Source organism: Ambystoma mexicanum, chromosome 7q, assembly GCF_040938575.1.
Source record: "Ambystoma mexicanum isolate Mex_15411 chromosome 7q, UKY_AmexF1_1, whole genome shotgun sequence".
Taxonomy (NCBI): domain Eukaryota; kingdom Metazoa; phylum Chordata; class Amphibia; order Caudata; family Ambystomatidae; genus Ambystoma; species Ambystoma mexicanum.
In genome coordinates this window covers 719,277,577-719,303,621 of record NC_090941.1, presented here as the reverse complement: position 1 = coordinate 719,303,621, position 26,045 = coordinate 719,277,577, and the positions used below count along the sequence as shown (strand labels likewise).

Below are 26,045 nucleotides of genomic sequence, written 5' to 3'. Positions count from 1 at the left end.
GCCAACGATGCAGAGAGTCGCCCCTCAAATCGTCAGTCGAAAGCCCAGTGGATTTCGACTTCCGGGGCTTGGACACCTTACCTACAGAAAGCTTCTTCTTAGGCTCCCGCAAGGCCTTCGAAGTTAACGACTGGCAATCGTCACAATCATGTGGCGTGGTCCTCACCAAGGCACCAGAGGCAGGCGGCGTGCAGGTCTGTCAGCGACATCTTGGAACCGCAGTCCCGACACTTCTTGAAAGCCGGCCGCGGGGTAGAAGACGAAGACATCAGGAAATCTTCACAAACAAACTGGTTCGAAGAACCGATAGAACAACTGAGGAGAACCGAGGCACGCTGAGGTCTCCGAAGCGAACACGTTTGCGGAAAAAACAGAACTGAGGCTATGGGCGTCCTACTTATAACATCCGGTGACGTCGGCTCGACGGAGACCCGAGGACAACGTATCAACATCGACGCAGGAGCCGAAAATTTTCCAAAAGCAGCACAGCTGTGGAGATTACCTTTCAGATATGGAATATGTTGGAGGACCCAATCCCCTCGAAGTGGCCTTTGAGACCAATGAATGTTGGGGAGAATTCTTATAATGTGCCAATTCCTCTCTACCTTAGACACCCTCAGCTCTTTTGCTGAACTTTGGGACTCAGTACTTTTTAATTCGGTTTGTTTTCTGTATTCATTTCTTTTGGTTATGCCGTTTTAAGATCACTCAATAGGCATCTTTTTATATGCGTTACACAGCACCCTCAGTGCAGTGACACAGGGATGTCTTTTTAGACATCTAAAAGGTTTAAATACCTTCTCTGGGATAAAATAACATTTCCCAGAGAATGTAAAGTGAAATTTACTTTACTAGTCTTTATAAATTCCTATATACAACACACACCATCTTCCTATAGAGTGCTGGAGGGGCTACCTAGTATCCGTGGCTAGAAAATCAGGTAGCAGTCAAATGCTACCGTTTTCTATCTAAATAGCTGGTGGCAGTGGTTTTACAACGAACTACCATGATTTTTCCCGACAGATAACACTGGTAGCTTAAAAAAAACGCAGTAGCCAATTTTTTCAAGATGGCACCTTCATCCCCTTTGTTTAAACAGGTACCTGTCTTTTTTCACCATTTCTTTTTGGAAAGTTCCTTCTAGTGGGTCTCTGCACGCCAAACCAGGTTTGTTCCCTTTGTTTCCATGCCTTTGGCGGGCTTCAGGATTAAAGACAGCTTCTGAGTGTCTGGGGTGGGCAGGAAGTGAGGGAGGTGCCCGAAACTCCCTGTGCTTAGTCTCCTAGGAGACCCAAATGCACTCTGGTGTGATTGGCTGGCTGGCTGGCTGTCCAGCAAGGACAGCCACCCTGCTGGGCGAGTGACAGCTAGGCTGGAATGAAAGGGAGAAAACTTTAAAAGGCGAGTCTTCAGGACTGAAAGGTAGAGTCAACCACTGGAACGAAAGAACCAAAGACGAGCTGGAAGTGGACGGCTGCTGCAACTCCTGGACCGTTGCTTTGCCCGGTGAAGCCCTGCTGCAGGTCCGAATCGCAAAGTTCATCTCGCCAGAGAAGCCCCTTCAAGGACGACTTCTTCATTTGAGTTGGTGGGACCAATCAACTCGTAAGCCACCTGGATACCATTCTCGAAGCTGGTTAGGATTAACCAGGCGGAAGGACACCAGCTTGTGTGCTTGATCAACAGTTACTCGAAATGAAGTGACTCAATATTGTCCGCGTTTTCCGACGATCCTGTTCAGTGCAGGAGTCACCCGACGTCCTCCATCTTGTCCCCCACGACTGAGGCTCAGGAACAGCGAGATCTGCAGGAACTGCCAGGAACCATCGTCTTCAGCTGCATCTTTTGCTTCATACTAAGATACTGTGCCAACCCGATTGAGAGAACGCTTCTCTTGTGGTGAAATATCGTGGAACTTTCCCAACTTAAAGGCCTAATCAGCTTGTGACCCAACACATGATTCTATCTTACAAACTACTTTTGAGAACTTTGGCAAAGACTTCACCGTTTACTTCAAGAGCTGCTCTATACTAGCCACGACACTAGTCCATTGACTTTGGCCTAGGCCTATTGAACTGAATCAAGTCCTCTAGTAAACTAGAACTATTTGCACTGTGATCGTATTTGTGATCTATTCTGCTAACTTGTGCCATTTTGCTCCCATTTCAGTGGAGCTTAATTTGTTCAGAAACAGATTTGTTTGCTACTGAAGTGTGTTTGTGTATATTAAGTTGCATTCTTCTAGTAAATGTTTTCTAAATGATTGTGTAATAAATGAATAAGTGGCTAACCAAGAAACCTTGAGTATAAGTGTCTACTTGAACCACGGTGATTCTGAGACCTCTGTAACCTCTTGTACTGCTTACATTCCCTCTTCAGATAAGCCTGGCTACTCAGCTCGCTACCACAAAACTGTAGTACAGACTTATACCAAAGGTTGGTTTTTGCTTACACCTGTAGTCCTAATTGTATGTGGTGGTCCCAGAAGGTACTGCATGCAATTCTGCCCAATGGGGTGAGAAGGAAGGAATTAATCCCCTCGGGGTGTGTTGGTCCCAAAAGATGGGGCACCAACCATCTTGTAGGGTGGGGATCCCGGTAGGGATATGTCAACATTTTGACAGCTGTTAGGACTGATTTTTCTATACTCTGGCCTGGTGGACAGATGTACAGAAGACCAACCTATATTTAGTGACGGGGACAATTCAGGGACGCTGTAGCCAAACCAGTTCAGGTAGCAGTGAGGCAGTCTAAGCCAAGCTCTTCAGAGGTGGTGAGCTTGTAAAGGGTCCATAATGGGAACCACAGATAACACTTAAACAGGATGTATAAAAATAGTCATTTATTGGCCAAAACACACTATAGAAAAATGACTACTAGCGAGTAGAATTCTCACACAGCATTGATAAAAATATATATACACTCAATTATAGGGCATAATACAAATCATAAACTCCTGCAAAGGAAAAGGTAAGAGTAATGTTTTGCACTCCATGTCCACTGAGAATGTGCCCCAACTTAAATCCAGCCTTAAGTAGTCTGAGCCTTTTGCCCAATAGTTCAGGTAAAAGTTCCACAGAATCTTTGAAGTAGGAAAACATGATGGTAGGGTCTGAGGTCCACTGAAAGCTTCTTATGGTTAGAGTACAAGTTAAACTAGCTAACCGTAGTATCCCCAACTTTCAGAAGTCGTGCGCAAGCAAGCAATGGCAAAGGCAAAATTGTTAGAATAATGGTTTATTATAAGCCCATTGACTTAGAATGGGAGTATTGGGATAAGTAAGAAGCTCTAACTAACCCGCCCCTCCCCCGCTCCCCCCCGGTACTCTATTCTTCCCCACACTCGGCAGGACAGAGGAAAAGGGTCCAAGGTTGCTTTTCCAGCTGAAAGTTGCAATCCTCGATTTGCAGGAGTTGTAGGTTCTAGCTGATTTCCGGTTAGAGTCTTTCACTGTTGCTATGACTGGACTCTGGCCAGGTATGCGATTTCAGACAGTGGTCACCACAGCAAGGCGATGTAAAAGGGACTCAAACACTGCGGTCGGTTGGACTTCCTCCCATCTCTGGTCCCCTTGGTGCTAGGACGCCAACATTTCGCAGGTCTCGCAGCTGGGTAGGATACTTGGCTCCTTCAGGTTTCTCTAGGATCTCTGAAATGGGTGCAGGGATGGTCCTCTTCCTCCAATCAGGACCACGAGCGGGCACTTTCATGCATACCAGTCAAGACACAAAATAGTTTGTAGATTGGGACCAGACAGTCCCAGCCTACATACTGTTCACAAACAGCGCCCTCCAGTACCCCGCAGAAAGCTCCTGCTTTCCAGGGCAATGGAAGTCCTTGTAAGGATTTTGCTGGCCCCTCAGGCCCGCAACAAGGCTAAATAAGATGGCAAAAGGACAAGCGAAAATCTCGTGGCATGGCCATGTTTGACCAGTAGCCACATTTGGTAGCCAAACTCGGTAAACGCGGTAAGGCTAAAACGAAAAGCCCATCAAGCGGGGGCAAAGTCACTGCTGCCACCAGCTTAACCTTTTAGCACACTTAGAGTAACCAAAAATCCTCAGTGTTCGTCTAGGGCAAAACAAAAATGTACCCCATTGTACTGCAGTGTAAGCTGCATTGTACAAAAATGATCAACAGTTACCACAAGTGATACAAATGGAAACCAAAAGTAGTAACCCAACTAAGGGGAAACGTTTCCCCATTACGGACAGCCTCAAGGCCATGTCAGTCGCCCCATAACATGAGCAAAAGCCAGTGTAGCGAAGTGTAAGGCTTTTGTGCACTGCAAAAAGTGCAGGTCAGATTCAAAAATAAAAGCAAAAAGTTTGGGGTGCCATAAAGATGGAAAGAAATGTGCATTAAAGAGAAATATTTCCTAAACGCTGGAAAGGGGCTCCTCGGGTTGAAAATAAGTACTAAATGCCAACAGAAGGGATTTGTGAGGGGGTTGAGGGGGAAATGGACCACTTGGGCACAAAATTATGAACAGTGCCTACCCACCTGCTGTGAGGAGTTCAGGGATGGGAAGGTCTGACCCGCCCTTTTAAACTATTGTGACCCTAACTATATGGGGGCAGATGGGTATGCCTGCTAAGTGTTAGAGGTACAAGTGTTGGGGGGGGGGGAATAGTGGGAAAGTGAACTGGTAAGGTTATTGAACAGCATGCATACACCCAAGCCCGTGGGCAGGATCTACCCTGCGGCCATCTTAGAGAGAAAGTGTTTATCAGGAGTCCTTGTAGGTGGCGTAGATACCAGTCACAGGAAAATAACTACCATGTAAACAAAGGGGGATGATTGGATACAAAATAATGCTTACACAACCCGAGGAAGCAGATTTCATTATCCCAATTTTTGGTGAAACTAATAAAACTAGGTGCTGCGGTGTCAGCAGACAGCGAGTGGAATTCCCGAATCAGGGAGACAAATGCAGCGGAAAGAAAGGTGGGAAGTTTGGTGCATAAGGGGAATGGAGTGGGTATGTCATTTGAAATTCATGCTTGGTAGAGGGCATCTGCGTAGAGAAAGAAACAACTGACCTGCCGTCATCTCAGCATTGTGGCAAAAATCACGTTGATCAGAGAGGCTGGAACGATGGAGTTCTTGTGTTCCAAGGGCTCACACAATGAAACACTTCAGTTGCAACATCAGAGTTTTTATAGTAAGTTGACCAAGGATGGGGCGGTAGCAGAAACCCGCGAAAACTATTAGATACTGTGCCTCCAAGAAACTTGCTCTATAGACAATTTGGCATGGGATGGTGACTTTTTTTAAACAGCCGGCACTCATAGTAAACCACCGGGAGGCTTGTGCACAATGATTAATCATGGTTTGGGTATACCCGGGAATTGTACTCCAAGGAACATAGAAGAATCCTAGTCCATTTAGAAATTCAACTGAAGGTATGGATAAATGTTCTTGTGCTAAAATCAGACTGCTATTCCGTTCACTGTAATCCAACATCTTACAGGTTCTAAGGTGCTTGAAAAATAGCATGTACTTTCAAGATTCAGAAATAGCCATGGTGGGGGATTTTAACTCACAGTGTACCTCAGACCACAGATTTTGGGAGAGGTCTTGATCTCACAAATAATCATACTTTCTCTCTTGTGGAAAATGGTGCGACATGGCAGGCCTTTTGGGAAGATTGGTGTTCAATAAGTGTTAAACTGTCAGGTATTGGGGGATTCTCCGCTGCAATCAACTGGGCACAGAGATAAAACTGACTTCATGGTTGGATTATATAGTAATGTCTAAAATCCTGTACTACCATACAATCTCTATGGGAGTGATACAAAATGCATATGGTGACCATGATTTGGTGGTCCTATAACTCGATTTAGCAGTGCCTGTCCCAAAAGGTAACCAACCGGCTGTAGAAATATAGTAGCTAGCCATTAAAAAAGAAAATAGTTTAAGTTGGAACAGAAGGAACCCTGTCGGTTTTGATAAACTGATTAAGGAGTTTTGGAACTCTACGACCATCCCTGTAAAAGATGAGCCTTTTCTGGGTGGAGAACTTCATTCAGCATGTTCATAAACTACAAAGTTTTGAACTTTTCCAACAAGTCTGCTTGTGTTGTGACAAAATACATGCATAAGTACCCAAAAGAGGTTAAGAAAGTACTGAATGCACAGAGTAATTAGAGAAATAAGAAGGGGTTTTGGCATATAGAGGGAAATAAATGCCGGATACGGAGAGAAAGGCAGGCCTACAAAAACTGAGCTGAATACAACAGGTACCTTATGCAAAGAGACGGAAACCAGATGCTAGAGGCAGTCACAGAATAATGGTAGACAAGTTTGGAGCATCGCTAACCTAAGATAGGGAAGAGGCTGTAGAATGAATCCCATTCTAGATGTTTGTTGCAAAAACTTTGAATTGCATTAAAAAAAAGTGAATAGCCCCTAAAGTTTGCATATGGTTATCAAAGGAAGTTTACATTACCAGAGAGCACCTTCTGGCAATCACAATCTGGGTTGAATTCAGAGGCACCAGGCCCAAATAGCCTGTGTAACCCTGTAATGACAAAGGACCCCAAATTCTGGGGTAGGATCCTTGGAAAAAAATGTTCAAAGTGTTTTTTGACAAGAAAGCCTTTCCTCAATCATGGAACTCCGTCATTGTGCCGGTTTAAGAAGGGCAGTCGATTGGGCCTATTGTCCAATTGCGCTCCTGGACGTGGAAAGCAAGATTTTGCTAGATGCGTCCCGAGAAGTGCATAGTGTCAACCTTGAGGTTGTCCAAATTCCAGAGAGGCTTTCGAAGGGGTACAAGCACAGATGCTAGTGGCCCCTTCATTCAGTCCGACAGATCAGTCAAGCATTGAGGGAAATAATTCCTCTGTATGTAGCAAGCAATGACATAAGCTTGGCTTTTGATAGCCGATACAGAGCGACTATGGTCCAAAACTTCTTAAGTGGGGTATTCCATATTACACCCTGGAAAACCTAATGAAGTTACATACTTAGAGGTCAAGTGAGATTGGGAAAGAATGGGGAGGTAACAAAATCAATAGCGACACACCAGGGTGGAAGGCAGGGGTGTTTCTTTACCCCTGCCTTTTCAATTTGTGTTTAGCGGACCAAGCGGAACACTTGGAAACCGCTGCATTTCAACCGCCAAGAGTAATGGAGTGGCCCATTACTGGGTGACCTACACGGACAACCTATTTTTACTAGACAGAACACCTACTGGTCTTCAAGGGCTATTAGATCACCTCACAGATTTCGTAAATTTAAACAGGTTACCTGTAAACCAGAGTATGTCTGCCATTTTGTGCTATAATGGAAGGAAGCCTAAACAAACCAGATTTAAAAGAAAGTTAGACTTGTCAGCACTAGTGGTCTCGCCATTGAGAAAATATTTGGGGTTTGGATTAACGAGGTCAGGGAACACAGGATTAGAAAGTCGTCTTTAAGAGTTAAAGGAACTCAGTATGCAGGCCAGATGAAGCACATACAACAACAAAAAAAATTGTCCATTTACCCTACAGTCTTTAATCTAGTCTACATGGGAAGAATAGTTCCTTCCTTGATGTATGGCTTTGAACTGACATTGTATGAAAAACCCGAGTTAGGTTTGCTGACCCGTTTTTGAACTGGGGTTAAATTCATAGCCATTGCTGGTTCAATCGGAGATATTATTTAAAATTGGTAGCGAGCACGCCAGACTCCTTGTATGCAGTGATGGGGGAGCAGATGGGGAATGGAGAGGGTGAGTCTTTGGGCCGTTTGCATGAGAACTTATCATATAATGGAAAATGTAACTTGTCAATCGACATGCTAATCTCTAAACCACAAAAGGTGAAAAGATTAGCTTGAATTGCCACTTGTGAAGAGAGTAAAGTATAGTTTATATGATATTAGTTGTGAGTCCAAAGAGAGGCCATCTAGCACACTACTTGAAGCAATGTCCATTTTCAGTTATTGTAGCAGGATGTTCTTGGCCTTGCGGATATCAGTTTTGTCGATACAGCAAAGGTGGTAATATGTTGCTTCTTTTCTGGGGTTCAGGTGGCTGGCCCCTAGGAAGTGGTTTCGAGTTTATAACACCTTGAGGTGGGGGGTGAACCAGGGTGGGGGGGCTTGGGGAAGGGTGCTGGGCCTTGGAAGGCTGGAGTGGAGTTCGAGGGGGTGAGAAGTGAGTTGAAGAGCCAGAATTCAAAAGGGTCTATGGGTGGAGGCCTTTCTGGGGGGGCTAGTGCGGGGATGGAGGAGAGCAGGGCTTCTGCCAGGTCTGAGATTACCTTGTTCTTTATCTGTGAGCGAGTGTTTGAGGTGGTACTGGTGTGTGGAGAGAGAGAGAATGGGATGGAGTGGTCAGTCCAAGTGATGGGGCCTGGTGGTGGAAATGGTAATAAGGTCGGTTGAGCTCAAAATCACAGGGTGCAGCCATGAACTAGGGCTGGTTAAGCACATCCATAGTAGCTCACTCAAGATTGATCAAGGCTCATTCCATTAGGCCTCCATCATTCAAGAGAATTGTTAGAAAAGATAAGTTAATACAATGCCAGAATCTTCATCTTGTGAAAACCTGAGAAACATTGATAAGCTTAGTACTATTAGCAAACATGGAATGCACATTGAAAAATCCAAGGTTTTAACATTATGCACCAATTTTGACAAGCAAGTAAACTCCCCATGAAAAACACCCACTTAATTCACTCAAGAAAAAGTCTTTCCGACTAGGTATACATTTTCATTAGCAATTGGGGGCCTGGCCATTAACCAATGGACAGATTTCCACCCCATCTAAAATCAGGGATTAACACAGGCTTCCCCTCAAAGGAACCAATCCATGTGTATGCGTCAGAAATAATTCAAAATACCATTACTCTTCAAATTAAAGAAAACCTACTTAAGATACTGTTGTGATTTCATAATAAATTTCTCCTGAAGTCCATCTTCATCATCAAATTGTTCCATAGGTTCTACAATAACAGGACGTGGCGTTCTGCAAATAATAAGCATTATATTAAAGAAAGTGATTTGCAAGTAAACATTACATAAGTAGTTACAAATGGTATTGCCTAAATAAATTGAATACACATTAAACAGCAATACAATGTACCTGGTGTAATATAGTAAGTAGACTGCTAGATTAAAAAACCAAGTCTTTTTGAAGTAAACAAAATTGTGAAGATCTACTCACAATCTGTTCACACAACTTAGAAACAATTAAGCAATAGGCTACATTTGGGATTCCTGGTTGCCCCGTCCCTTCCTCAACCACACTTCTTCACTTCCACACATACTCTAACCCTGCACCACCCGACACTATACATGCCCCCCCCCCCCCCCCCCAACTACCCCAAACCAAAACCTCCCCCTGGTCCTGTCCACCACCCTTTACTCCATCAGTGTTGGGGTTTCTCCACAGAATAGCTGCAGGAATCCCTAGTCTAAGTGAAATAGTAAGGTGTCATCAAGTCAACCCCGAACTCTCAAAAATGGTAGTATGACTTAAGTCAGGCTTCACTACCAAGAATGAGCTGCAACAGCAGTACAATGAAAGACGAATATAGACCAACACAATACTGACAAATAGAGTTTAAGGTTAACACTGTCAAATTAAAGTTACTCACCATAGTGACTAGAGTACACCTAGTCCCCTTTGCTCCATCCTTGTGGGCATCGATCCCCTTCCCTCACGCCCCCAACATGGGGACAACAGAACCTTAAGAGGGCCACTCTGCAGCACCTCACCTCAGTCCCCTTTGAACACATTGGCCGTTGATACCTGGCTACTCTTATTACCTATAAGCCATTGGCATACTAGCAGGGGAAGGCAGATAGGACATATGAAGGAAAGGGGACTTTGAGGACTCGCAACTACAGTGAGTAACTTTAATTACTCATACGTCCTGCCCTTTCCCTCCCTTCTTGTGGGCGATTCCATTAAACAAGAGCATATGGTGGAGCTGTGACAACCAGCCTCATATTGAGGATAAAGCAAAAAGGTTCTTCAGCACCACCTGACCAAAGACTGCATCGCACGTGGAGCGGGTGTGCAACAAGTACTGCCTACAGAAGGCCGACTGAGTGGCCCAAGTAGCCGCCTTGCTGTAGACATCCCAAGAAACTGAAACATGACGGCCATGTCTTTCGAACTGACCGCATGGGCATGAATCCCTCCAAGGAACAGGTTTGGCCATGTACACCTCCGAAAAAGCCTGAACCATACATGTGATTCAGATGCAACGTAGAGAGCACCTTTGGCAAGAGGTTTGGGTGAGTGTGCAAGATGACCTTGTCGTGGTAAAGGGCTTGCACGAAAACACATGCAGCTCACCAAAACTATGCAGAGGTGAGAGCCACCAATAACACTCTTTAGCGTCACCAAACGGATGTCCACAGAGGCCATGTAGTTGGAGGGGGCCTAGGCATGAAAGGTTGTGGGTTACAGACAATTGTATAGCAAGTATTCGTAATGTAACAGTCGAGGGCTTGTTGGACCTAGTTTGGGGAATAGGGTGGGGGGAGGGGGTGCTAGTGTGGGAGCTTCCCAGGGTGAGTGTTGCGGGTTGACAGACAGTGAATAGTTAATGATGTGCTTGTGCTAGCCAGGGCACTTATCTCGTAATTGTCTCTCGTGTGGATTGGTGGACGTGGTGAGTGTGAGGCAAGTGTAGCCACAGTGAAGGCTGCTGGCTTACCTCGGGTGCTTGTAGTGTTGTGGGTGGGATGTAGGTGGCTCAGGAAAGCCACAACGAAAGCTGCTGGCTTAACTGGAGTTCTAGAGGTCGGGCAGTGTTGAGCAGAGAGTGGTGGTGTGTCAGGTGAAACCTCTGCGAGAGCTGCCGACCCCTGGGTTGTGATCGAAAGCAGAGGAGATATAGTTGAGTGTTCACAGGGTGCAGTGGCTCAGGAGAATATTGGTAAGAGCCAGGTTTTAAGGGCCTTCCTGAATTTCAGGTGGTTTTTGATGTTGCAAATGTGTAGGGGGATGCAATTCCAGATTGGTGCTTTGACAGATGGAGAAGCCGCAAAGTCTTATGGAGCTATGCGGTGGGATCACTTGGCGAAATGCATTGCGAGATCTGAGATTCCTGGACGGTTGATAAGGGACAATTTTGTCTCGCAGGCATTCAGGGCCAGTGTTGTGGATTGCACGATGGGTTATACACATTGCTATAGTAAAAGAGGGAGGCAAGGGAAAGTAATCAAAATATTGTACAGGTGTAGGTAAATTTGCTAAGTGGCTGGACTTCCAGGGTAGAGTAATTGCTCTACTCCCCACCCAGGCCACTCTTACCGTACTAGTCGTCGCTGGTTGACGGCTGGTCACTGGCTTCCCCTGCTGACAAGACTCTTCCCGTTATCCTGAACAGGAGCCAAACGCGCCCCCCCCCCCCCCCGCAGGCGAACCAAGGGGTGAGGTGGAAAACCCCATGTAACATCCTCTGCGGATTCATCCTTTTGTCACTGGGCGACCTGCCAGGCCTTCGTGTACCATAGTCCCGGAAACCCTTTAAGGCAGAGAAAGTGATAAGCTTGAACTTGGTCCTGCCCTGGGACTGAGGGAAGAATTTCTGACCTGGTTTCGTGAAGATGGCCAAGGACTTGGCAAGTTTCAGAGGTGGTTTTCTTTAACTCATCGGTCGACAAATGAAAAAAGTCCACGTCCTCAAAGGGCAGATCCAGGATCTGATCCTGCATGTCAGATGAAAACGTTATGGTGTGCATCCACGCAGTCCTCTTGACCCCAAAGCACAACCCTGTGTCAATGTGGGAGACTACAAGACTCCATGAGGTCCTGCGCAATGGCCCTAGCATCTGCCAGCCCAGCCTTAAGGGTGCATGCTTGTCCGAAGGAAGGTCGGGCATAGATTCCCTGAGCTCCTGGTTTGCTGCAGTCAAGAGGGCGTCTGCGTTGGCTTGCCGCAGATGGAGTCCTGAGAAGGAGTAACAGCACTTTCCCTAAAGGACTTTCTACTCCTTGAAGAGAAAACTGGAGGCAGCTCCCATGGAGGAAGACTACGATTTAGTATACGTGGCCAGAGCCGCCACAAAAATAATGGGGCAGCGGTTGGGAGGCAAGAAGGATTGGCTTCTTGTTCATCTGAACCTTGACCAGGGCTTCTCCCAAATCTTTTGCAACACCTGCAGGACATCCTTCTGGAGGGGAATGCCAGACCAGACCGTGGTGCGTTTCACCCAAGACCTCTGCTAGCATACCCGACTCCTCGTGGGGGCTGCCTCAGGAAGAGGAGACATCCCAACCCAAGCCAAGAACTCTGCCAGGCCCAGAAAGGACTTACCAGGTGCAGAGGGTTCATTGTCTTTGGCAACAGTAAATCACGTACCCCTTTTCACAGACCAAGGGTAATCAGGGTCCCCCCCTCAGGTCCGGAGCGCAGACCAGATCAACAGCTGTTGGTGGAGGAGTTTGTGGTACAGGAGGTGGGTGGCCAGGGCAGCACCACCCATGGGATAATATCCTTCAGAAGCCCCTTCACCTGAGGGGAGCGCATGATGAGGAAGCACTCAAAGAAGCGGTCCTCACCAGCCACCGAGTCCCTAGGGGACTGGCCTCCACATCTGGCCATAGCGCCAAAGCACCTGGTGCTTGTAGCCGTATGGCTGTGATGGGTAGATGTAGCCTTGAAGACAACAAAAACCTGTACTGTAGGATCTGCTGCCACTTCGAGGGAAGGTGGATGGGCTCATACGGCAAAGGACTAAAGAAACCAGGGGGAGGGGTTTGTTTTACTTGGCAATAGTTAGTGCAGGTTGTGCACAAGCACTGTTTTGTAACACGAAAAGAATAAGGGCAGTCATACCCAAGTAGGGTGCTCCAATGGGCAAGTGATCTGCTTGTGAGTAATTCTGTGATCTTGAATGTCTCAGTTGAATGAGATAGTAAACTGTTCGAGTCTTATGAGTCTAGTGGAGCACATCACTTACTAGACTGTCGCTTTTAGACTTTACCTGGGAATGTCATATGCAGAAAGGACGAAAACAACAACATTTTAACAGTCCCTGCCTGCCCTGGCGGTATTCCCTGGTCGCCGCTGATGTTCCACCTGCATGTCAGTAGATGTACTAAGAAATAAATTCTTTCTTTCCTCATAAGATGCTAACTAAATAGCCGACAGCCCAGGTCATCTTACACTTTTGATCAGTCTGTCTCAACCAGATTCCCATCTTATATGACCTTACTTTAAAAATTGTAAGCAAACAGGATTGGTTTGCAAAGAGTTCTGTGGCAACAGTTACTTTATTAGCTGGTACTGTGTGCGAATATACCAGAGTTTAACTTTCTATTCTAATTTGAGCCAAAACCAGGGTACTATGAAGACTATGTCAGAGGGATAGACATCAAGGTTACTAGGTCCCCCTATGGCGTCTGGCGGCGGGCTACACCCGATGTCAGGGGACACCCACAAGCAAGTAGTGAAGGGGACAAGACATATCAGTAGTACTGTGATTAGGCACGCATGACAGTAAGCATCTTTAAAAATATAATAGATTACATTGATCAGTAGTCAGTCCAACAACCCAATGTTAAAGACTAACCTTGACAGGGAAGTACGATAAAACTGAGGAGAGAGCACATCTCCACTCTCAGCCTCATGTGTAGTTTTGATTTTGGCTAAAGAATCTAGAAGCACATACCTACAGCAGAAGTTGAAATCAAAAACAGTCATTTGCTAGCTGGTTAATAAATACTTGTAGAGCAAACTCCTCGCTGGTTGATATTCCAGATCAAACCAAATCTATTGCAGCTACTTTGCGGCAAGCCAAAGCCAGAGCGATGACAAAACCCAATGATCGTGAGCAATGTTTGCCACGCCTCCAGATGAGACAAGATTTGTCCTCCCACCGGAGTCGCGTGCGACTGAAATTTTTATTTTTTTTATTTTGCAGATTTGTCAGCGGGGAGCCTAACTGCTCCAGAAGAACAAGTTACTTACCAACTATAACGTTCTTTCGATTAAATGTTCCTCCCACGTATTCCTCATCTTACGGTATTCGTATCCCAGCTCTGCTGCTTCAGCTTAGTCATCCGCTGTATAAAGGGCTCGAGCAGCACCTGTTACCTCATTTCTGTTTAGACGGTGTTCATGGTCGCATCAGCTGATCAGGTCTAAAGTCCTCAGGCTCTAAAGGAATTTAGAGTGCAACTTGCATAAACTGTACAGAGGGGTAGGTTGGGAGGGTCGATTAGGAATACGTGGGAGGAACATCCAATCGAAAAACGTTACTTGGTAAGTAACTTGTACTTCGAATGGATTGTGTCCTCCCACGTATTCCTCATTTTATGATAGACTCCCATAGCAGTGATACATTTGGAGGTGGGAGTACTGGAAATGTTACTTATGGACTGAATGAAGGACAGCCTTTGCAAATAGTCCTTGATATGAGGTTGAGTCCAAGCAATAATGCTTCAAAGGTGTGCATTGACTACCAGGTGGCTGCAGCACAAATGTCCTGCACTGGGACACCCCTCTGAAGAGCCATGGAAGTTGCCATGCCCCTGGTTGAAGAAGCCCTTAATCCATCTGGAAGCTCTTTCCCAGCTTGTTTATAGCATTCAGAGATTGCTAAAATTATCCATCTGAATAGAGATTTAGATACTGCAAGGCCCAATTTTTGCCCAGTATATCCAACGAATAGTTGGTTACATTGTCGGAGATTTGCCAATATAGAAACTGAGAGCCCTTTTTGGGTCCAGTCTATGCAACCTTTCCTCTTCCTTACTAGTGTGAGGTGGAGGATAAAAAGGAAGGTAAATCATCTTTTGTGACAGATGAAAATCAGACATTTTAGGCAAGAAAGATGATGGTTTGACTTTTAGGATAACCTTGTCCCTATGGAAAATTGTGTGAGGAGGCTCATAAGACAGTGCCTGCAACTCACGTACCCTGCGGGCTGAAGTTATAGCCACTAACAGAATTATCTTAAGAGTGAGCAGTCTTAATGGACAAGAATGTGAAGGCTCGAAAGGAGCACACAAGACATTTTAAAGACAATTTAAATCCCAGATGGGCACCTGAAAAGGTGCCAGAGGGTATATGTTTGTCAGCCCTTTCAAGAATTGAATGACTAAATGCATTTTAAAATAGGACATCTCTTCCGAGGAGCACTTAAAGATACAGCACTGCCAAGTAACCTTTTATAGTACCAGCTTGGAGCCCCAAATTGGCTAAATGTAAGAGAAAAGAAAGTACTGTTACAAAGAAATGGATCCACATTCTTATCCCTGCACCAGTTACTGAACTTGTTCCAACACCGGTACAGGGATTTTGTTGGTGGCCTTCTGGCCGAAAACAAAATCTACGTCATCCGGGAGGTACCAATCCTTATACCTCAGCCTCTCAGAAACCATGCATGAATGCTAAGTGTCTTGACCTCTGGATAGAGAACCCCAACCTTCCCCTTGCAAGAGAAGATTCTCTTTGTGGAAGACACATTGGAGGGCAGATGGACATGTCCAGAAGGTCCAAGTACCACGTCCTCCTGGCCCAATCCAGGGCAATTAAGATCATGGTTTTCCTGCACTTTCTCAACCTCCTGATTACCTGAGGAATCACGGGGACTGGAAGAAACTCGGGAGTGGAAATACCCAGTCCACCACGAACGCGTGCCCTAGAGCTCCTCTTGGAGGAAATTCCCTTGAGCAGTACAGCTTGCACTTCCAGTTGGCACTGGTCGCCAACAGATCCACTTGAGGGGTTCCCCCAAGTCCTGAGCTAGCTCCCATTCATGGGAGACTGCTCTGCCTGCTCAGAGCGTCCACTGCTGTGCTCAGATCTCCGGCTAGGTGATCTGCCGATAAAGAGATTCCTTCTTGCATGCCCAGAAGCAGAGCTGCATTGCCTCTGCACAGTGGACGTGATCCTACGCCTACACTTTTGTTGAGGTAGTACATGGCCACTGTGTTGTCCGTCATCATCAGGACATTCTTTCCCTGTACAGAGGGCAGAAAGGCTTTCAGCGCTAGTCGGATTGCCCTTGGCTCCAAAACGTTGATGTGTAGTTTGGACTCCAATGGAGACCAACGACCACTGATTGTCAGATTGTTGGTGTGGGCTCCCCACCCCGTGAGTGAGACGTGCATCACTACCGTCATCTCCGGCCATGGTTGCCAAAAAGGTTCCCCCCCCCCCCCCCCCCCCCGAGGATATTCTCCTTGTAATCCAACCATAGGAGATCTTGAGCCACTTGGTTGGGACTTGGAGATCTGACATCTCCCCTAAAAACTGGGACCATTGAGTCCTGAGGGCCCATTGAAGGGATCTCATCCTCAATCTGGCCTCTGGCACCAGAAAAATGCACGATGCCATGAGGCCTAACAACCTTAGAAAGTCGAAAGCCGGTAGATGTTGGACATTTTGAAACTTCATTACCATCTGCAGAATGTGGTGAGCTCTCTCCTCGGGAGGTAAGGCTTTCCCTGAGGAAGTGTCCAGGATTGCTCCAATAATAAATTGGGAGTTTTTGGTTTGGAATAATTTGTGACTTCTTGTAATTTAGGGAGAAGCCCAGACTCTGTAAGAAGTGGAAGGTCAAAGCCAGATGTTTCTGCGCTCGTTCGACTGACCTCGCCCTGATTAGCCAATCTTCTAGATCAGGGTAGACATGAATCCCCTTCTGCTACTCGCTGCCACCACCATCAGTTTGGTGAAAACTCTCAGGGCGGAGGTCAGCCCAAATGGTAGAACCTGAAATTGATAATGAGAACTACCAATTGCGAACCTAAGGTACTTTCTGTGCTTGAGATGGATTGGCACAAGAAGGTAAGCATCCTGAAGGACCAATGAAACCAGCCAGCCCTGAAGCTGAAGAGCCTGAAGGAGCTGAGAAAGGGTCACCATCATGAACTTGTCCTTCCTGCGGAATTTGTTCGAAATTCTCAATTCCAAGATGGGTCACATTCCTCAGTCCTTTTTGGGGATGAGAAAATAAGGGGAGTATCAACCCTTGTTCCTTTCCGCTACAGGTACATGTTCTATTGCACCCTTCTCTAGCAGGGTTAAAATCTCCAAAACAAGGAGCAGGTCTGGAGTTTATACAGAGTTGGCTCCCGGTGGATGATCTTGAGGTCTTTGATGAAAAGGCAGTAACCATTTCAGATTCTAGTCCGACATCCAGTGGTATCCGCAGTGTATTGCATCTCGTCTTTCAAAGATCAAAATGGGACGTTGACATGGGTGTGTCTGTAACACTATACCCAACGTGACGTGTAGTGTAGTGTATTTAAAAGCCCTCACGCGTCAAGGTCCCTCAGATTGTATTTTTTCTGCCATGAGGGAGCCTAATGACCATTGTGAGAGAGTACATAAAAGACAATAGTAAGAAGACTATGTTCCTTCCACCCGAGCAGGGGAGGAAGGGTGGGTGCATGTGCATCTAAGCAGATACAATCAGAAGGAACAAGTTACTTACCTGTAACTGTTTTTCTCCAGCATGGGTCTGGCATGGATTTACATGCTCATGAATATTCCCGGTCAGGCTGGAAATCCTCGGCAAAGAAAAAATCAGTTGGTTCAGAAACTAAACAGTCTTTCTCCTAATAACCAATTACTGGTCTCTGGGTCATACTGCCCCCAGCCAATGACTGCTCTCTACTTAAGGCCCTCCTCTTGCAGCCATCTTCCGATTTGGCAGCACGTAAAGTGGCAGTAGGACCAAGAGAAGAGCACCAGAGGGGTAGGCGGGAGGGTTCGCATGTGAATCCATGCCAGACCCATGCTGGAGAACAATTACAGGTAAGTAACTTGTTCCTTCTCCAGCATGGGGTCTGGCATGGATTCACATGCTCATCAATAAAAATAAATATAAGTACACATGCACAACCACAGGGGGTGGAAAGGCTCAACATTAAGCATCGCTTACATCCTCACCAGGATCACCTTCAAGCGAACAGGTCGCGCAGCACTGCTTGGCCAACTCTGGACACCTCCCTGGAATCTCGGTCGACGCAGTAGAATTTTGTGAGGTGTGCGTCCACCTCCATGTAGCAGCCCTGCAGATGTCCAACAGGGGCACACCAGACAGGAACGCTCTAGTTGCAGCAAGCACTCTGGTCGAATGGGCTCTTGGATAGCCAGGAAACAGTCGGCTTGCCAACCGGTGACAAGGGGTGACGCAGCCGGAGAGCCATCTGGAAATGGAAGCCTTGGAGAGGGCCTTCCCTTTGTTCACAGGGCCAAAGATCACAAACAGCTGTGATGTCTTCCTAAAACTCTTCATGCGGTCCACGTAGAACTTCAGCACTCCAGCCACATCCAGCGAGTGCAAACTCCTCTCAGCCGGCGATGAAGTAAACTGGCACCACCAATACCTCGTTGAGATGAAGTCCGATGGCACCGCAGGCATGAAGGAGGGGTGCGTCCGTAGCACGACCCTTGTTGTGTAGAAAGTCAAGTAAGGAGGCTTACAGGACAGGGCCTGGATCTCTCCCACTCGTGCGTAGGTGATGGCCAGTAGAAACAGTCTTACACAATAGGAATTTCAGAGGTGCCGAATGCAGAGGCTCGAACGGAGGACCCATTAGCCTAATCAGCAGCACATTATGTTCCCACGCTGGGGCCGGAGCCTTCACCAGCAGGAACGAGCAGAACACTCCTTTCAAGAACCTTTAACCAGGCGATGCGAGCACAGCGACGATCGTCCTTGAGTTCTGATGTAGCGTGAGATAGCCACCAGATACATCTTGATAGAGGGGTGCACCAGCCCCGCCTTGGCCAGCAACAGCAAGTACTGCAGCACTTGAGGGTCTGTAATCCATAGAGGGTTTATCTACTGTGCATGGCACCAGGCGATGAACCTCTTCCATTTATGTCCGTAACACAAAGAGTCGAAGAAGCCTGGACCTTGGCAAGTACCTCCTTCCAGTCCACCGGGATCTCGGATCCTCCAAACTGTAGCGCAGGTTCAGCAACCCGAGTCTTTGTGCTGAATCGTGCCTCCCTCCCTGGCGAGAGGATCTGCGTCCGCCGGAAGCTTGACTAGAGGGGACGCCGACCTGTACAGAAGGTCCGGGTACCTCATCTGCCTCGGCCACGCCGTTGCGACAAGGATCATCCTGCACAGCACCGTCTGAGTTGACTGATGAGTCGCAATGGTGGGAACGCATAAAACAGGTTGCCCCAGGGGAATGAGAACGCATCCCCCCATGCTCCCCGGCTGGGGAAACCTGTTGGTGAACCTCTGGCACTTTGTGTTCGTCGCCATCGCAAACAGATCGATTTGGGGCTTGTCCGATCGTCGAAACAGTAGATCCACCTGGTCCTGCTGAAGTTCACTTGTGGCAAGAGTGCAGCTCCCTGCTGAGTGAGTCGGTGACACTGTTCTTCACTCCTGCCAGATGAAAGGGTAACAAACATCCTCTGGGTGACGGCCCAGTGCATAGGTCCTGCGCTTCCTTGGAGAGCTGGTGACCTGGTGCCCCCCAGCTTCCGAAAGTAGAACATTGTGGTGGGGTTGTCGGTGAAGACCCGCACCACCTTGCCCTTGAGGGACGGAAGGAATGATGAGAGCCCAAAACACTGCTCGGAGCTCCAGGACATTGATGTGCAACAACCTCTCATCTGGGAGCCACAGGCCTCTTGCATAGAGATTTCCGGTATGCACGCCCCATCCCTCCAGTGAGGTGTCAGTCATCACCGTCTCCTGATGCGCTGGGGTTTGAAAGTCCGCTTGACGGTACGAAGAAGAGCTGCCACCAAATCCTTTGGAGGCACCCTGTGAATTGCATCCGGACCACCAAAAGGACGGCCGCCGTTGTTGGTGCGTGCCTAAGGCACGGGCCGTCTTGGTGTCTGCCTTGATGGCCTGCAGTGACTAGTCCACAGCCTAGCAAGTTAGCCCCACCGAAGGGCATGTCCAATATCCTCGCCTGTACGTCCTGACGCAAGTCGGTGGCCCTGAGCCAACCACGCCAGCGAAGGCAAACGCTGATGCCCATCTAGCGGAACCTGTGTCGGCAAGGTCTGTGGCCACCGTGATGGCATGGTCTGAAGCCACCTCGCCTTCTTGTAAGATTTGAAGGGCCTCTGCCTTCTTTTCATCTGGGAGGAAATACAGGAGGGGGCGATTTGAAACCACAGCTCTTTATCATAGCAGGCGACGATAGCAAGAGCGTTGGCCACCTTAATGGTCGCCGCCATTGACGAAATAACCAGACGTCCCATGGCGTCCAGCTTCTTCCCATCGCCGTCCAGTGGGGAAGTGGGAGTCTATGCCGCCGACCCTGTAGATTTCTTCCTGGCCGCTGGAGACCAGAGTCCGGGGATGGCTGCGCTGAGGCACATCAGTGCAGAGTCTGGACCTTCGGGCCCCAATACAGACTCGCAGTGCTTTGCCTTTTGTTGGGCCCCGGTTGCCGGAGCACCAAAGGCCTCATCTCCAGCCTATCAGAGCCGCTTGGCACGGTCCTTCATGGTGCGGGAGGACATGTCCTTGCAGAACGCACAGTTCTGCTCCACGTGCGATTGGTCCGAGTGAAGGCAATAGAGGCACAAGGAGTGCCCATCGTCCAAGAAAATGTTCCGTAGTCCACATCCCTGACAAATCCTGAACAGAGGCGTCTAGTTTCCCTCATCTTCAGCCGTCCACGCGGGGTAGGCCTCAAGAATCTTTGACAATCCTACAAGAAGTGGAACTCAGCGAGAAAAAACAAAAACTAAAATCACCCTTGAGTGGCGTAGAAGTTTGCGAAAACAGGTCCCTGTTAAGCCGATGATGAATCGGTGGAGCTTGAAGCTCAATTGACCTACAAAGACAGAAAACTCAAAAAACGCAATATGCAGTAAAAGCTCGAGAGCCAAGCACGAGGATTGCCAACACTTGAACGTGTGGTAAAAATCTGAAGATGGCTGCCAGATGAGGGGCTTAGGTAGACCGCAGTCATTGGCTAGGGGCAGTATGACCCAGAGACCAGTGATTGGTTAATAGTAGAAAGATAGTTGAGAAAACCAAAACCAATTTTTTCTTTACCGAGGATTCCCAGCCTGACAGGGAATATTCATGAGCATGTGAATCAATGCCAGACCCCATGCTGGAGAATCCAGTCTTGAGCCTCCAGAAGTGACAAACTGAGTCCAATTTGCAGAAACCCTTGGTCCTGTCCAAGTAGAATTTCAGAGCACGCCTGACATCCAAGCAGTGCAGCATTCTGTGCCTCGTCCTGAGGATCGGGAAATAACATAGACAGGACCAATTCCTCGTTCAGGTGGAAAGCAGATGGTACCTTGGGCAGAAAGGCCAGGTGCGTCTGCATGACTACCATGTCCTTGTGAAAGGTGGTATATGGCTCAGAGGCAACCAGCGCCTGGATCTCGCCGACTCTACGAGCCAAGGTAAGGCCGACTAGTAAGGCAGTCTTGATTGTGACCAACCTGATATCGACAGACTCCATTGGCTTGAATGGTTTGCGTGCCAGTGCACCCAAGACTGTTGAGGTCCCAAACCGGGTGCAGTCTCTTGACAGGCTGGTAGAGCCTAGCGAGACCGGTCAGATGTTTGACTGTAGGATTGGAGGAGAAAATGCCTTCCTCCGAGTTCCTCTAATCCCCAATGGCTGCAAGGTATATGCAGCAGGTACCCACCTGCACTCCTGAATGAGCGAGGTGTCCCCAGAAAAGGAGAGCACGTCATCCAAGGTGCAAGCCAAAGGGTCAATTCCCTTGGAGTCTGCCCAGGGACAGACTCTGGTCCATTTGCTTTTGTACTGGGACCTGGTAGCTTTGCTCCTGGCGCCCTGTACGATCTCCAGTTTGGCCCTGTGAGAGGCTAAGGTGCCAAAGCGTTACCTGCTCAGGTACTATGCTGTCAGGGATAATTTCCCTGGTGCAGGGTGTATGATCCTGCCCCAGATGATTTGCTGGGCCCGTCGTGATGTGTATCGCGGCACCTCCGAGAGGCTGAGTAACTTCGAGAACCAAGATCTGGCTGGCCACCATAGAGCTATCAGGATGGAGTTGGCGGGACTCCTTGATCTTGCAAATGACCCTGTGTATCAGGAGTGGGCGGACAGGCATAGGCTTTCATGCCAGTCCAATGAGGTGAAATGCGTTGCCCAGAGAGCCAGGGCCCTGCCCTTGCCAGGATGCGAACTGAGGACACTTCTTGTTGTGCCAGGTGGCAAAGAGATCCACTTGGGGGAGATACCCACCTGTCGAAGATCACCTGAATTACTAGGTCATTTAGCTGTCACTCGTAATTATCCACTCCGTCTGCTGAGCCTGTCTGCTTCCAGGTTGGATTCCCCGAGGAGGTAGACGGCAGAGAGGAAAATTTCACTTTCCAAGGCCCATTCCCACCTGCTGATCGGCAGTCTGCACAGAGGAGGGGATCTGGTGCCTCCTTGCTTGTTGACCTAGTACATGCTTGTTGAGGACAACCTTGCCCCTGAGAAGTTGTAGGAATGCTGAGCGCTAGCCAGATGGTGTTCAGCTCCAACCAATTGATGTGGTATTCCGGCTCCTGTCGGGTCCAGGTGCCGTGGACCGAGAGATCGTCCAGGGTGGCTCCCCAGCCCTCGAGTGAAGAGTCTGATGGTGGCCTGCGGAGAAGGTGGCCGGAAGGGCTTGCCCGCGTAGGTTGCAGTTCCTGGACCACCAAGTTAGGTCCGGGTGGAGAGATGGAGGTACGTGACTTCTTGAGGTTGAGTGAGAAGCCCAGGTCATGCACTGTGTTCATAAGGGCATGGGAGAAGTAGAGGACCGCCTCCAGGGAGGTTGCCCCGACAAGCAAGTCGTCGAGGTATGGATAGATGTGGAGCCCCTGCTCTCTGAGGACTGCCGCTACTGCGTTCATAAGTCTGGTAAAGACCCTGGGGGCCGAGCGAGGCCAAACGGGAGAACCTTGCATTTGAAATGGTAGCCCATGATCCATAACCTTAAGAACCAACGATGGGGCTGCCAAATCGGGATGTGTAGGTACGCGTCCTTCAGGTCTATGGAGAACATCCAGTCTCCCCTGTCCAATGTCTCCGCTATAAAAGCTGGCGTAACCATCATCAACTTTTGCAGGGGTAAGGAGAGGTTGAGGGTGGGAATGTCCAGCACAACTCAGGCCCGCCTGGTTCTTCTGAATGGCGAAAATACTGGAGTAGAAGCCAAAGCCTCGCTGGGAGGCTGGAACTTCCTCCACTGCCTGGCTCTCTACGAGCGACCGGATCTCTGCCTAAAGAGTTGCTGTCCCAACCTGTGGGAGTGGAGGAGGGAGGAGAGGCAGTACCCAGTGGATACTACGAAGAGGATCCAGGGGTCTGCGAAATTCTGGCCCCAGAAATTTGCATGAGAGCAAGCCTGCCCCGAATGGAGACATGTGGACCCGAAGGAACATGTCATGACTTCTTTCCCTCGGAGGCTGACGCTGAGCAGGGGGACTGGAAAAAGCCCTTCCAACTCCTCTCTCCCCGCCCCTTTTTGTTTGCGCCCATTCTCAGACAGCAAGCGGTCCTGCTGCCTAGATCTGTGTCCATGTAAGCCGCAGAACCCTCCATATGTACGACCTTTTTCCAAGCGCTGCTGAGATTGGGTGTACGATTTGGGCGTGGTCTTTGTAAGAATGCATAGACTTTGCCGTTTGTGAGCTCTTTGCCCAGCTCCTTGTCTGTAGAGGAGTGGAAGAGGGCCCCCCCCCCCCTTTTGAACAGTATGCGCTGCTGGACATCGAGGTTGAATTACGTTGCCCAGAGCCAGGCTGTTAATTCTCATGTCTGTGGCAATGCAGATGGCATGGCCTGCAGTATCGATTTGAGCCACTGGATTCCATGAGGTCATGCGCCACCAGCTTGTCTTCAGCTAGCCACGCCTTAAAGCACGATTGGCACTGGGTGGGGAGTTCCGGGAGGCAGTTTGCAATTTCCCACCATAACCTTTGGTTGGCAGCAGCCAGCACGGCATCTGCGTTGGCCTGACGAAAGTGCAGGGAAGCGTTGGAGGAGATTCTCTTGCCGTACGCCTACAAGATTCTCCTTGCCTAGCAGCGCCACAGAGGCGGCTGATGACGACTGAGGCTTGGAGTATAGTGATGCCGCAGCGATCACTGAGTAGTGTGGCTGAGGATGGGTCAAGAGCAAGAGTGTATCCCCCTCCATCTGCCTGTACTTGGCGTCCAGGTGCCAATTGACAGGCTGGGCCGAGTGGGGGCTTGAGCCAACCCTTCTTGGCCAGGGAGACTACATTGGTTTGCAGTGGAATCCCTGGCAGAGGGGCATCGATTGAGGACTTCAGCCAGATGCCCCTCTGCCGGCTGTTCGACCTCGGGTTGGGGAAGCCCAGTTACTCCACCAGGCCAGCAAGAGGTTTGTGGAAGGCCCTGGCTGAGGATGGCATGTCCGGATCGTCGTCCTCGATCCTGTGGATCTGGAGGATCTTGTGGAGCAGTAGATGGCGTTGGAGGCTGGGGTACAGGGACCGCAGCAGGAGGCCAAGGAGGCGGTGGAGTTGCAGAGTTGGCTGTGGAGCATGAGGAGGCGGCTGCACCAGGGTCTGGGGGCCCGATGTAGGAGTCTGTTGCCGCTAGCATGGCGGGGATGACTTACCTGATGGCTTCTTTGATAAACCCCTATCGGAGAAGTCATGAAGCAGAGGAAACTCTCGAAGAGCACCTCCTCACTGGCCAAAGAGGTGGCAGGGGGTGCTGACAGGGTAGCGGGTGGGGGCTGCTGGAGCCGCTGCATACCCAGTCCATATGGACGCAGAGGAAAGCTGCCCTGCGCAAATGAGGGGTAGACTGTAGGCCACGTACCTGGTTGAGGCCAGTCCCTTTACACTTGTTCTTCGCCGAATTCCTGGAATGGCGTCAGACTGGTGCCTCCTACTGGCGCGGTGGCCATTTTGTCGAGCTGCTTGCCACTTGCCTGCAACGTGGTGCTCTGCCCGCTGGGCCCGGCCGCGTCCAAGACACTTGCGTGTGGATCACGAAGCCTATCCTACTCCTCGGGCTTCGGCCCAGTAGGTGTTACACTGTCGACCTGGGGGTCTGTAGAGCTGCGTTTAGGCACCCCCTTGGATGTATATCCAGTATTAGGGCATAGCCCCTCGGGTGTAGACCCGGTAAAAACGTTCTGGTCCCTCAACACTAGTCCCGGGAGGATCTGAGGATCCCTCGAACCGAAGGCCAGAAGCTGCAGCAGCCTTGATGCACATGCAGGTAGAAGGACCTGTCCGGGAACTACATAGCGGGAGAATCCCATGGAAGGTGTATCCCTTGCGGGGTGCCCTGGGAGAGAAAAAACCCTACCTTGGACCAGGTACGATGTTTCACAAAGTTCTTGAGCTCCTGTGGAGGCGACCTCTGGAAGAGCTCCCTCCACCTGGCTAGTCTGTTCTTCAGCACCTTCGAGGACAGCGAGTCACATGCCGAACATGATTGCCTAGGTTGCCTTGGCCCAGACCAAGGTTGGCAGAGGGCGTGGGGGTCTGAAGTTGGGAAGAGCCCAATGCAGGATGTACACCTGCTGAACCCTGTGGAAGTAGACATGCGCCGGTGAGGAGAAAAACACCTGAGGACCGAGTACCTGAATTATAAGACAAAAGACAAAGTATCTGCGCGTGGAATTACATGGCCAAAGCCAAACCCAGGTGCGCTGGTGAATTCGGCCCATTCACGTCAATGCGGTAAAGGGAACCAAGGTGCTGCGCCGGAGGGGGGAAGTCAAGGCAGCGCATGCTTCCTTGGCCGCGCCTCTAAATTTAAACGGGAAGAACGTTTTCTGGTGAAAATGGTTCCATCTCCCTTCCCTTGGAAGGGACGCCCATACAGTATGGCGGAAAGGGGGCAGAATTTAAGAGTATGGTTACAGTACATTGAAATGTTTGGTGTCTGCCATGGAAGCCAAGAGATGCTGATCGATTTCCCAAGGTACATCAACGGTATTGACCAAAGCATACAATTTACAGCAGAAATCGGGAATCCAGACAAACAGGATCATGATCTAGATGTACAAATTAGAATACAAGAATAGGAAAATAACCTTATTCACAAAATGAACCAACAGGAATAACTTGACCCACAGACCAAGTTTTCACCCACCTAATACTCTGAAAAATGTACTCTATGTGCAGATGCTCAGAAT

The 26,045-nt window shown here is 48.7% G+C and overlaps 1 protein-coding gene across 4 annotated transcripts in view; it reads right to left on the bottom strand.

Moving 5' to 3' along the window:
• The window catches only part of PSPC1 (paraspeckle component 1), a 998,435-nt gene that overhangs the window by 798,254 nt on the left and 174,136 nt on the right, over positions 1-26,045 (bottom strand). For all 4 annotated transcript variants that reach the window (XR_011284271.1, XR_011284272.1, XR_011284273.1 and 1 more), the window contains exon 3: positions 8,865-8,960. Coding sequence is in view for 1 of the 4 variants with exons in the window: in XM_069640796.1 (XP_069496897.1) it covers positions 8,865-8,960 (96 nt within the window). In the remaining 3 variants the exon portion in view is untranslated. The remainder of the gene's footprint in view (positions 1-8,864; positions 8,961-26,045) is intronic.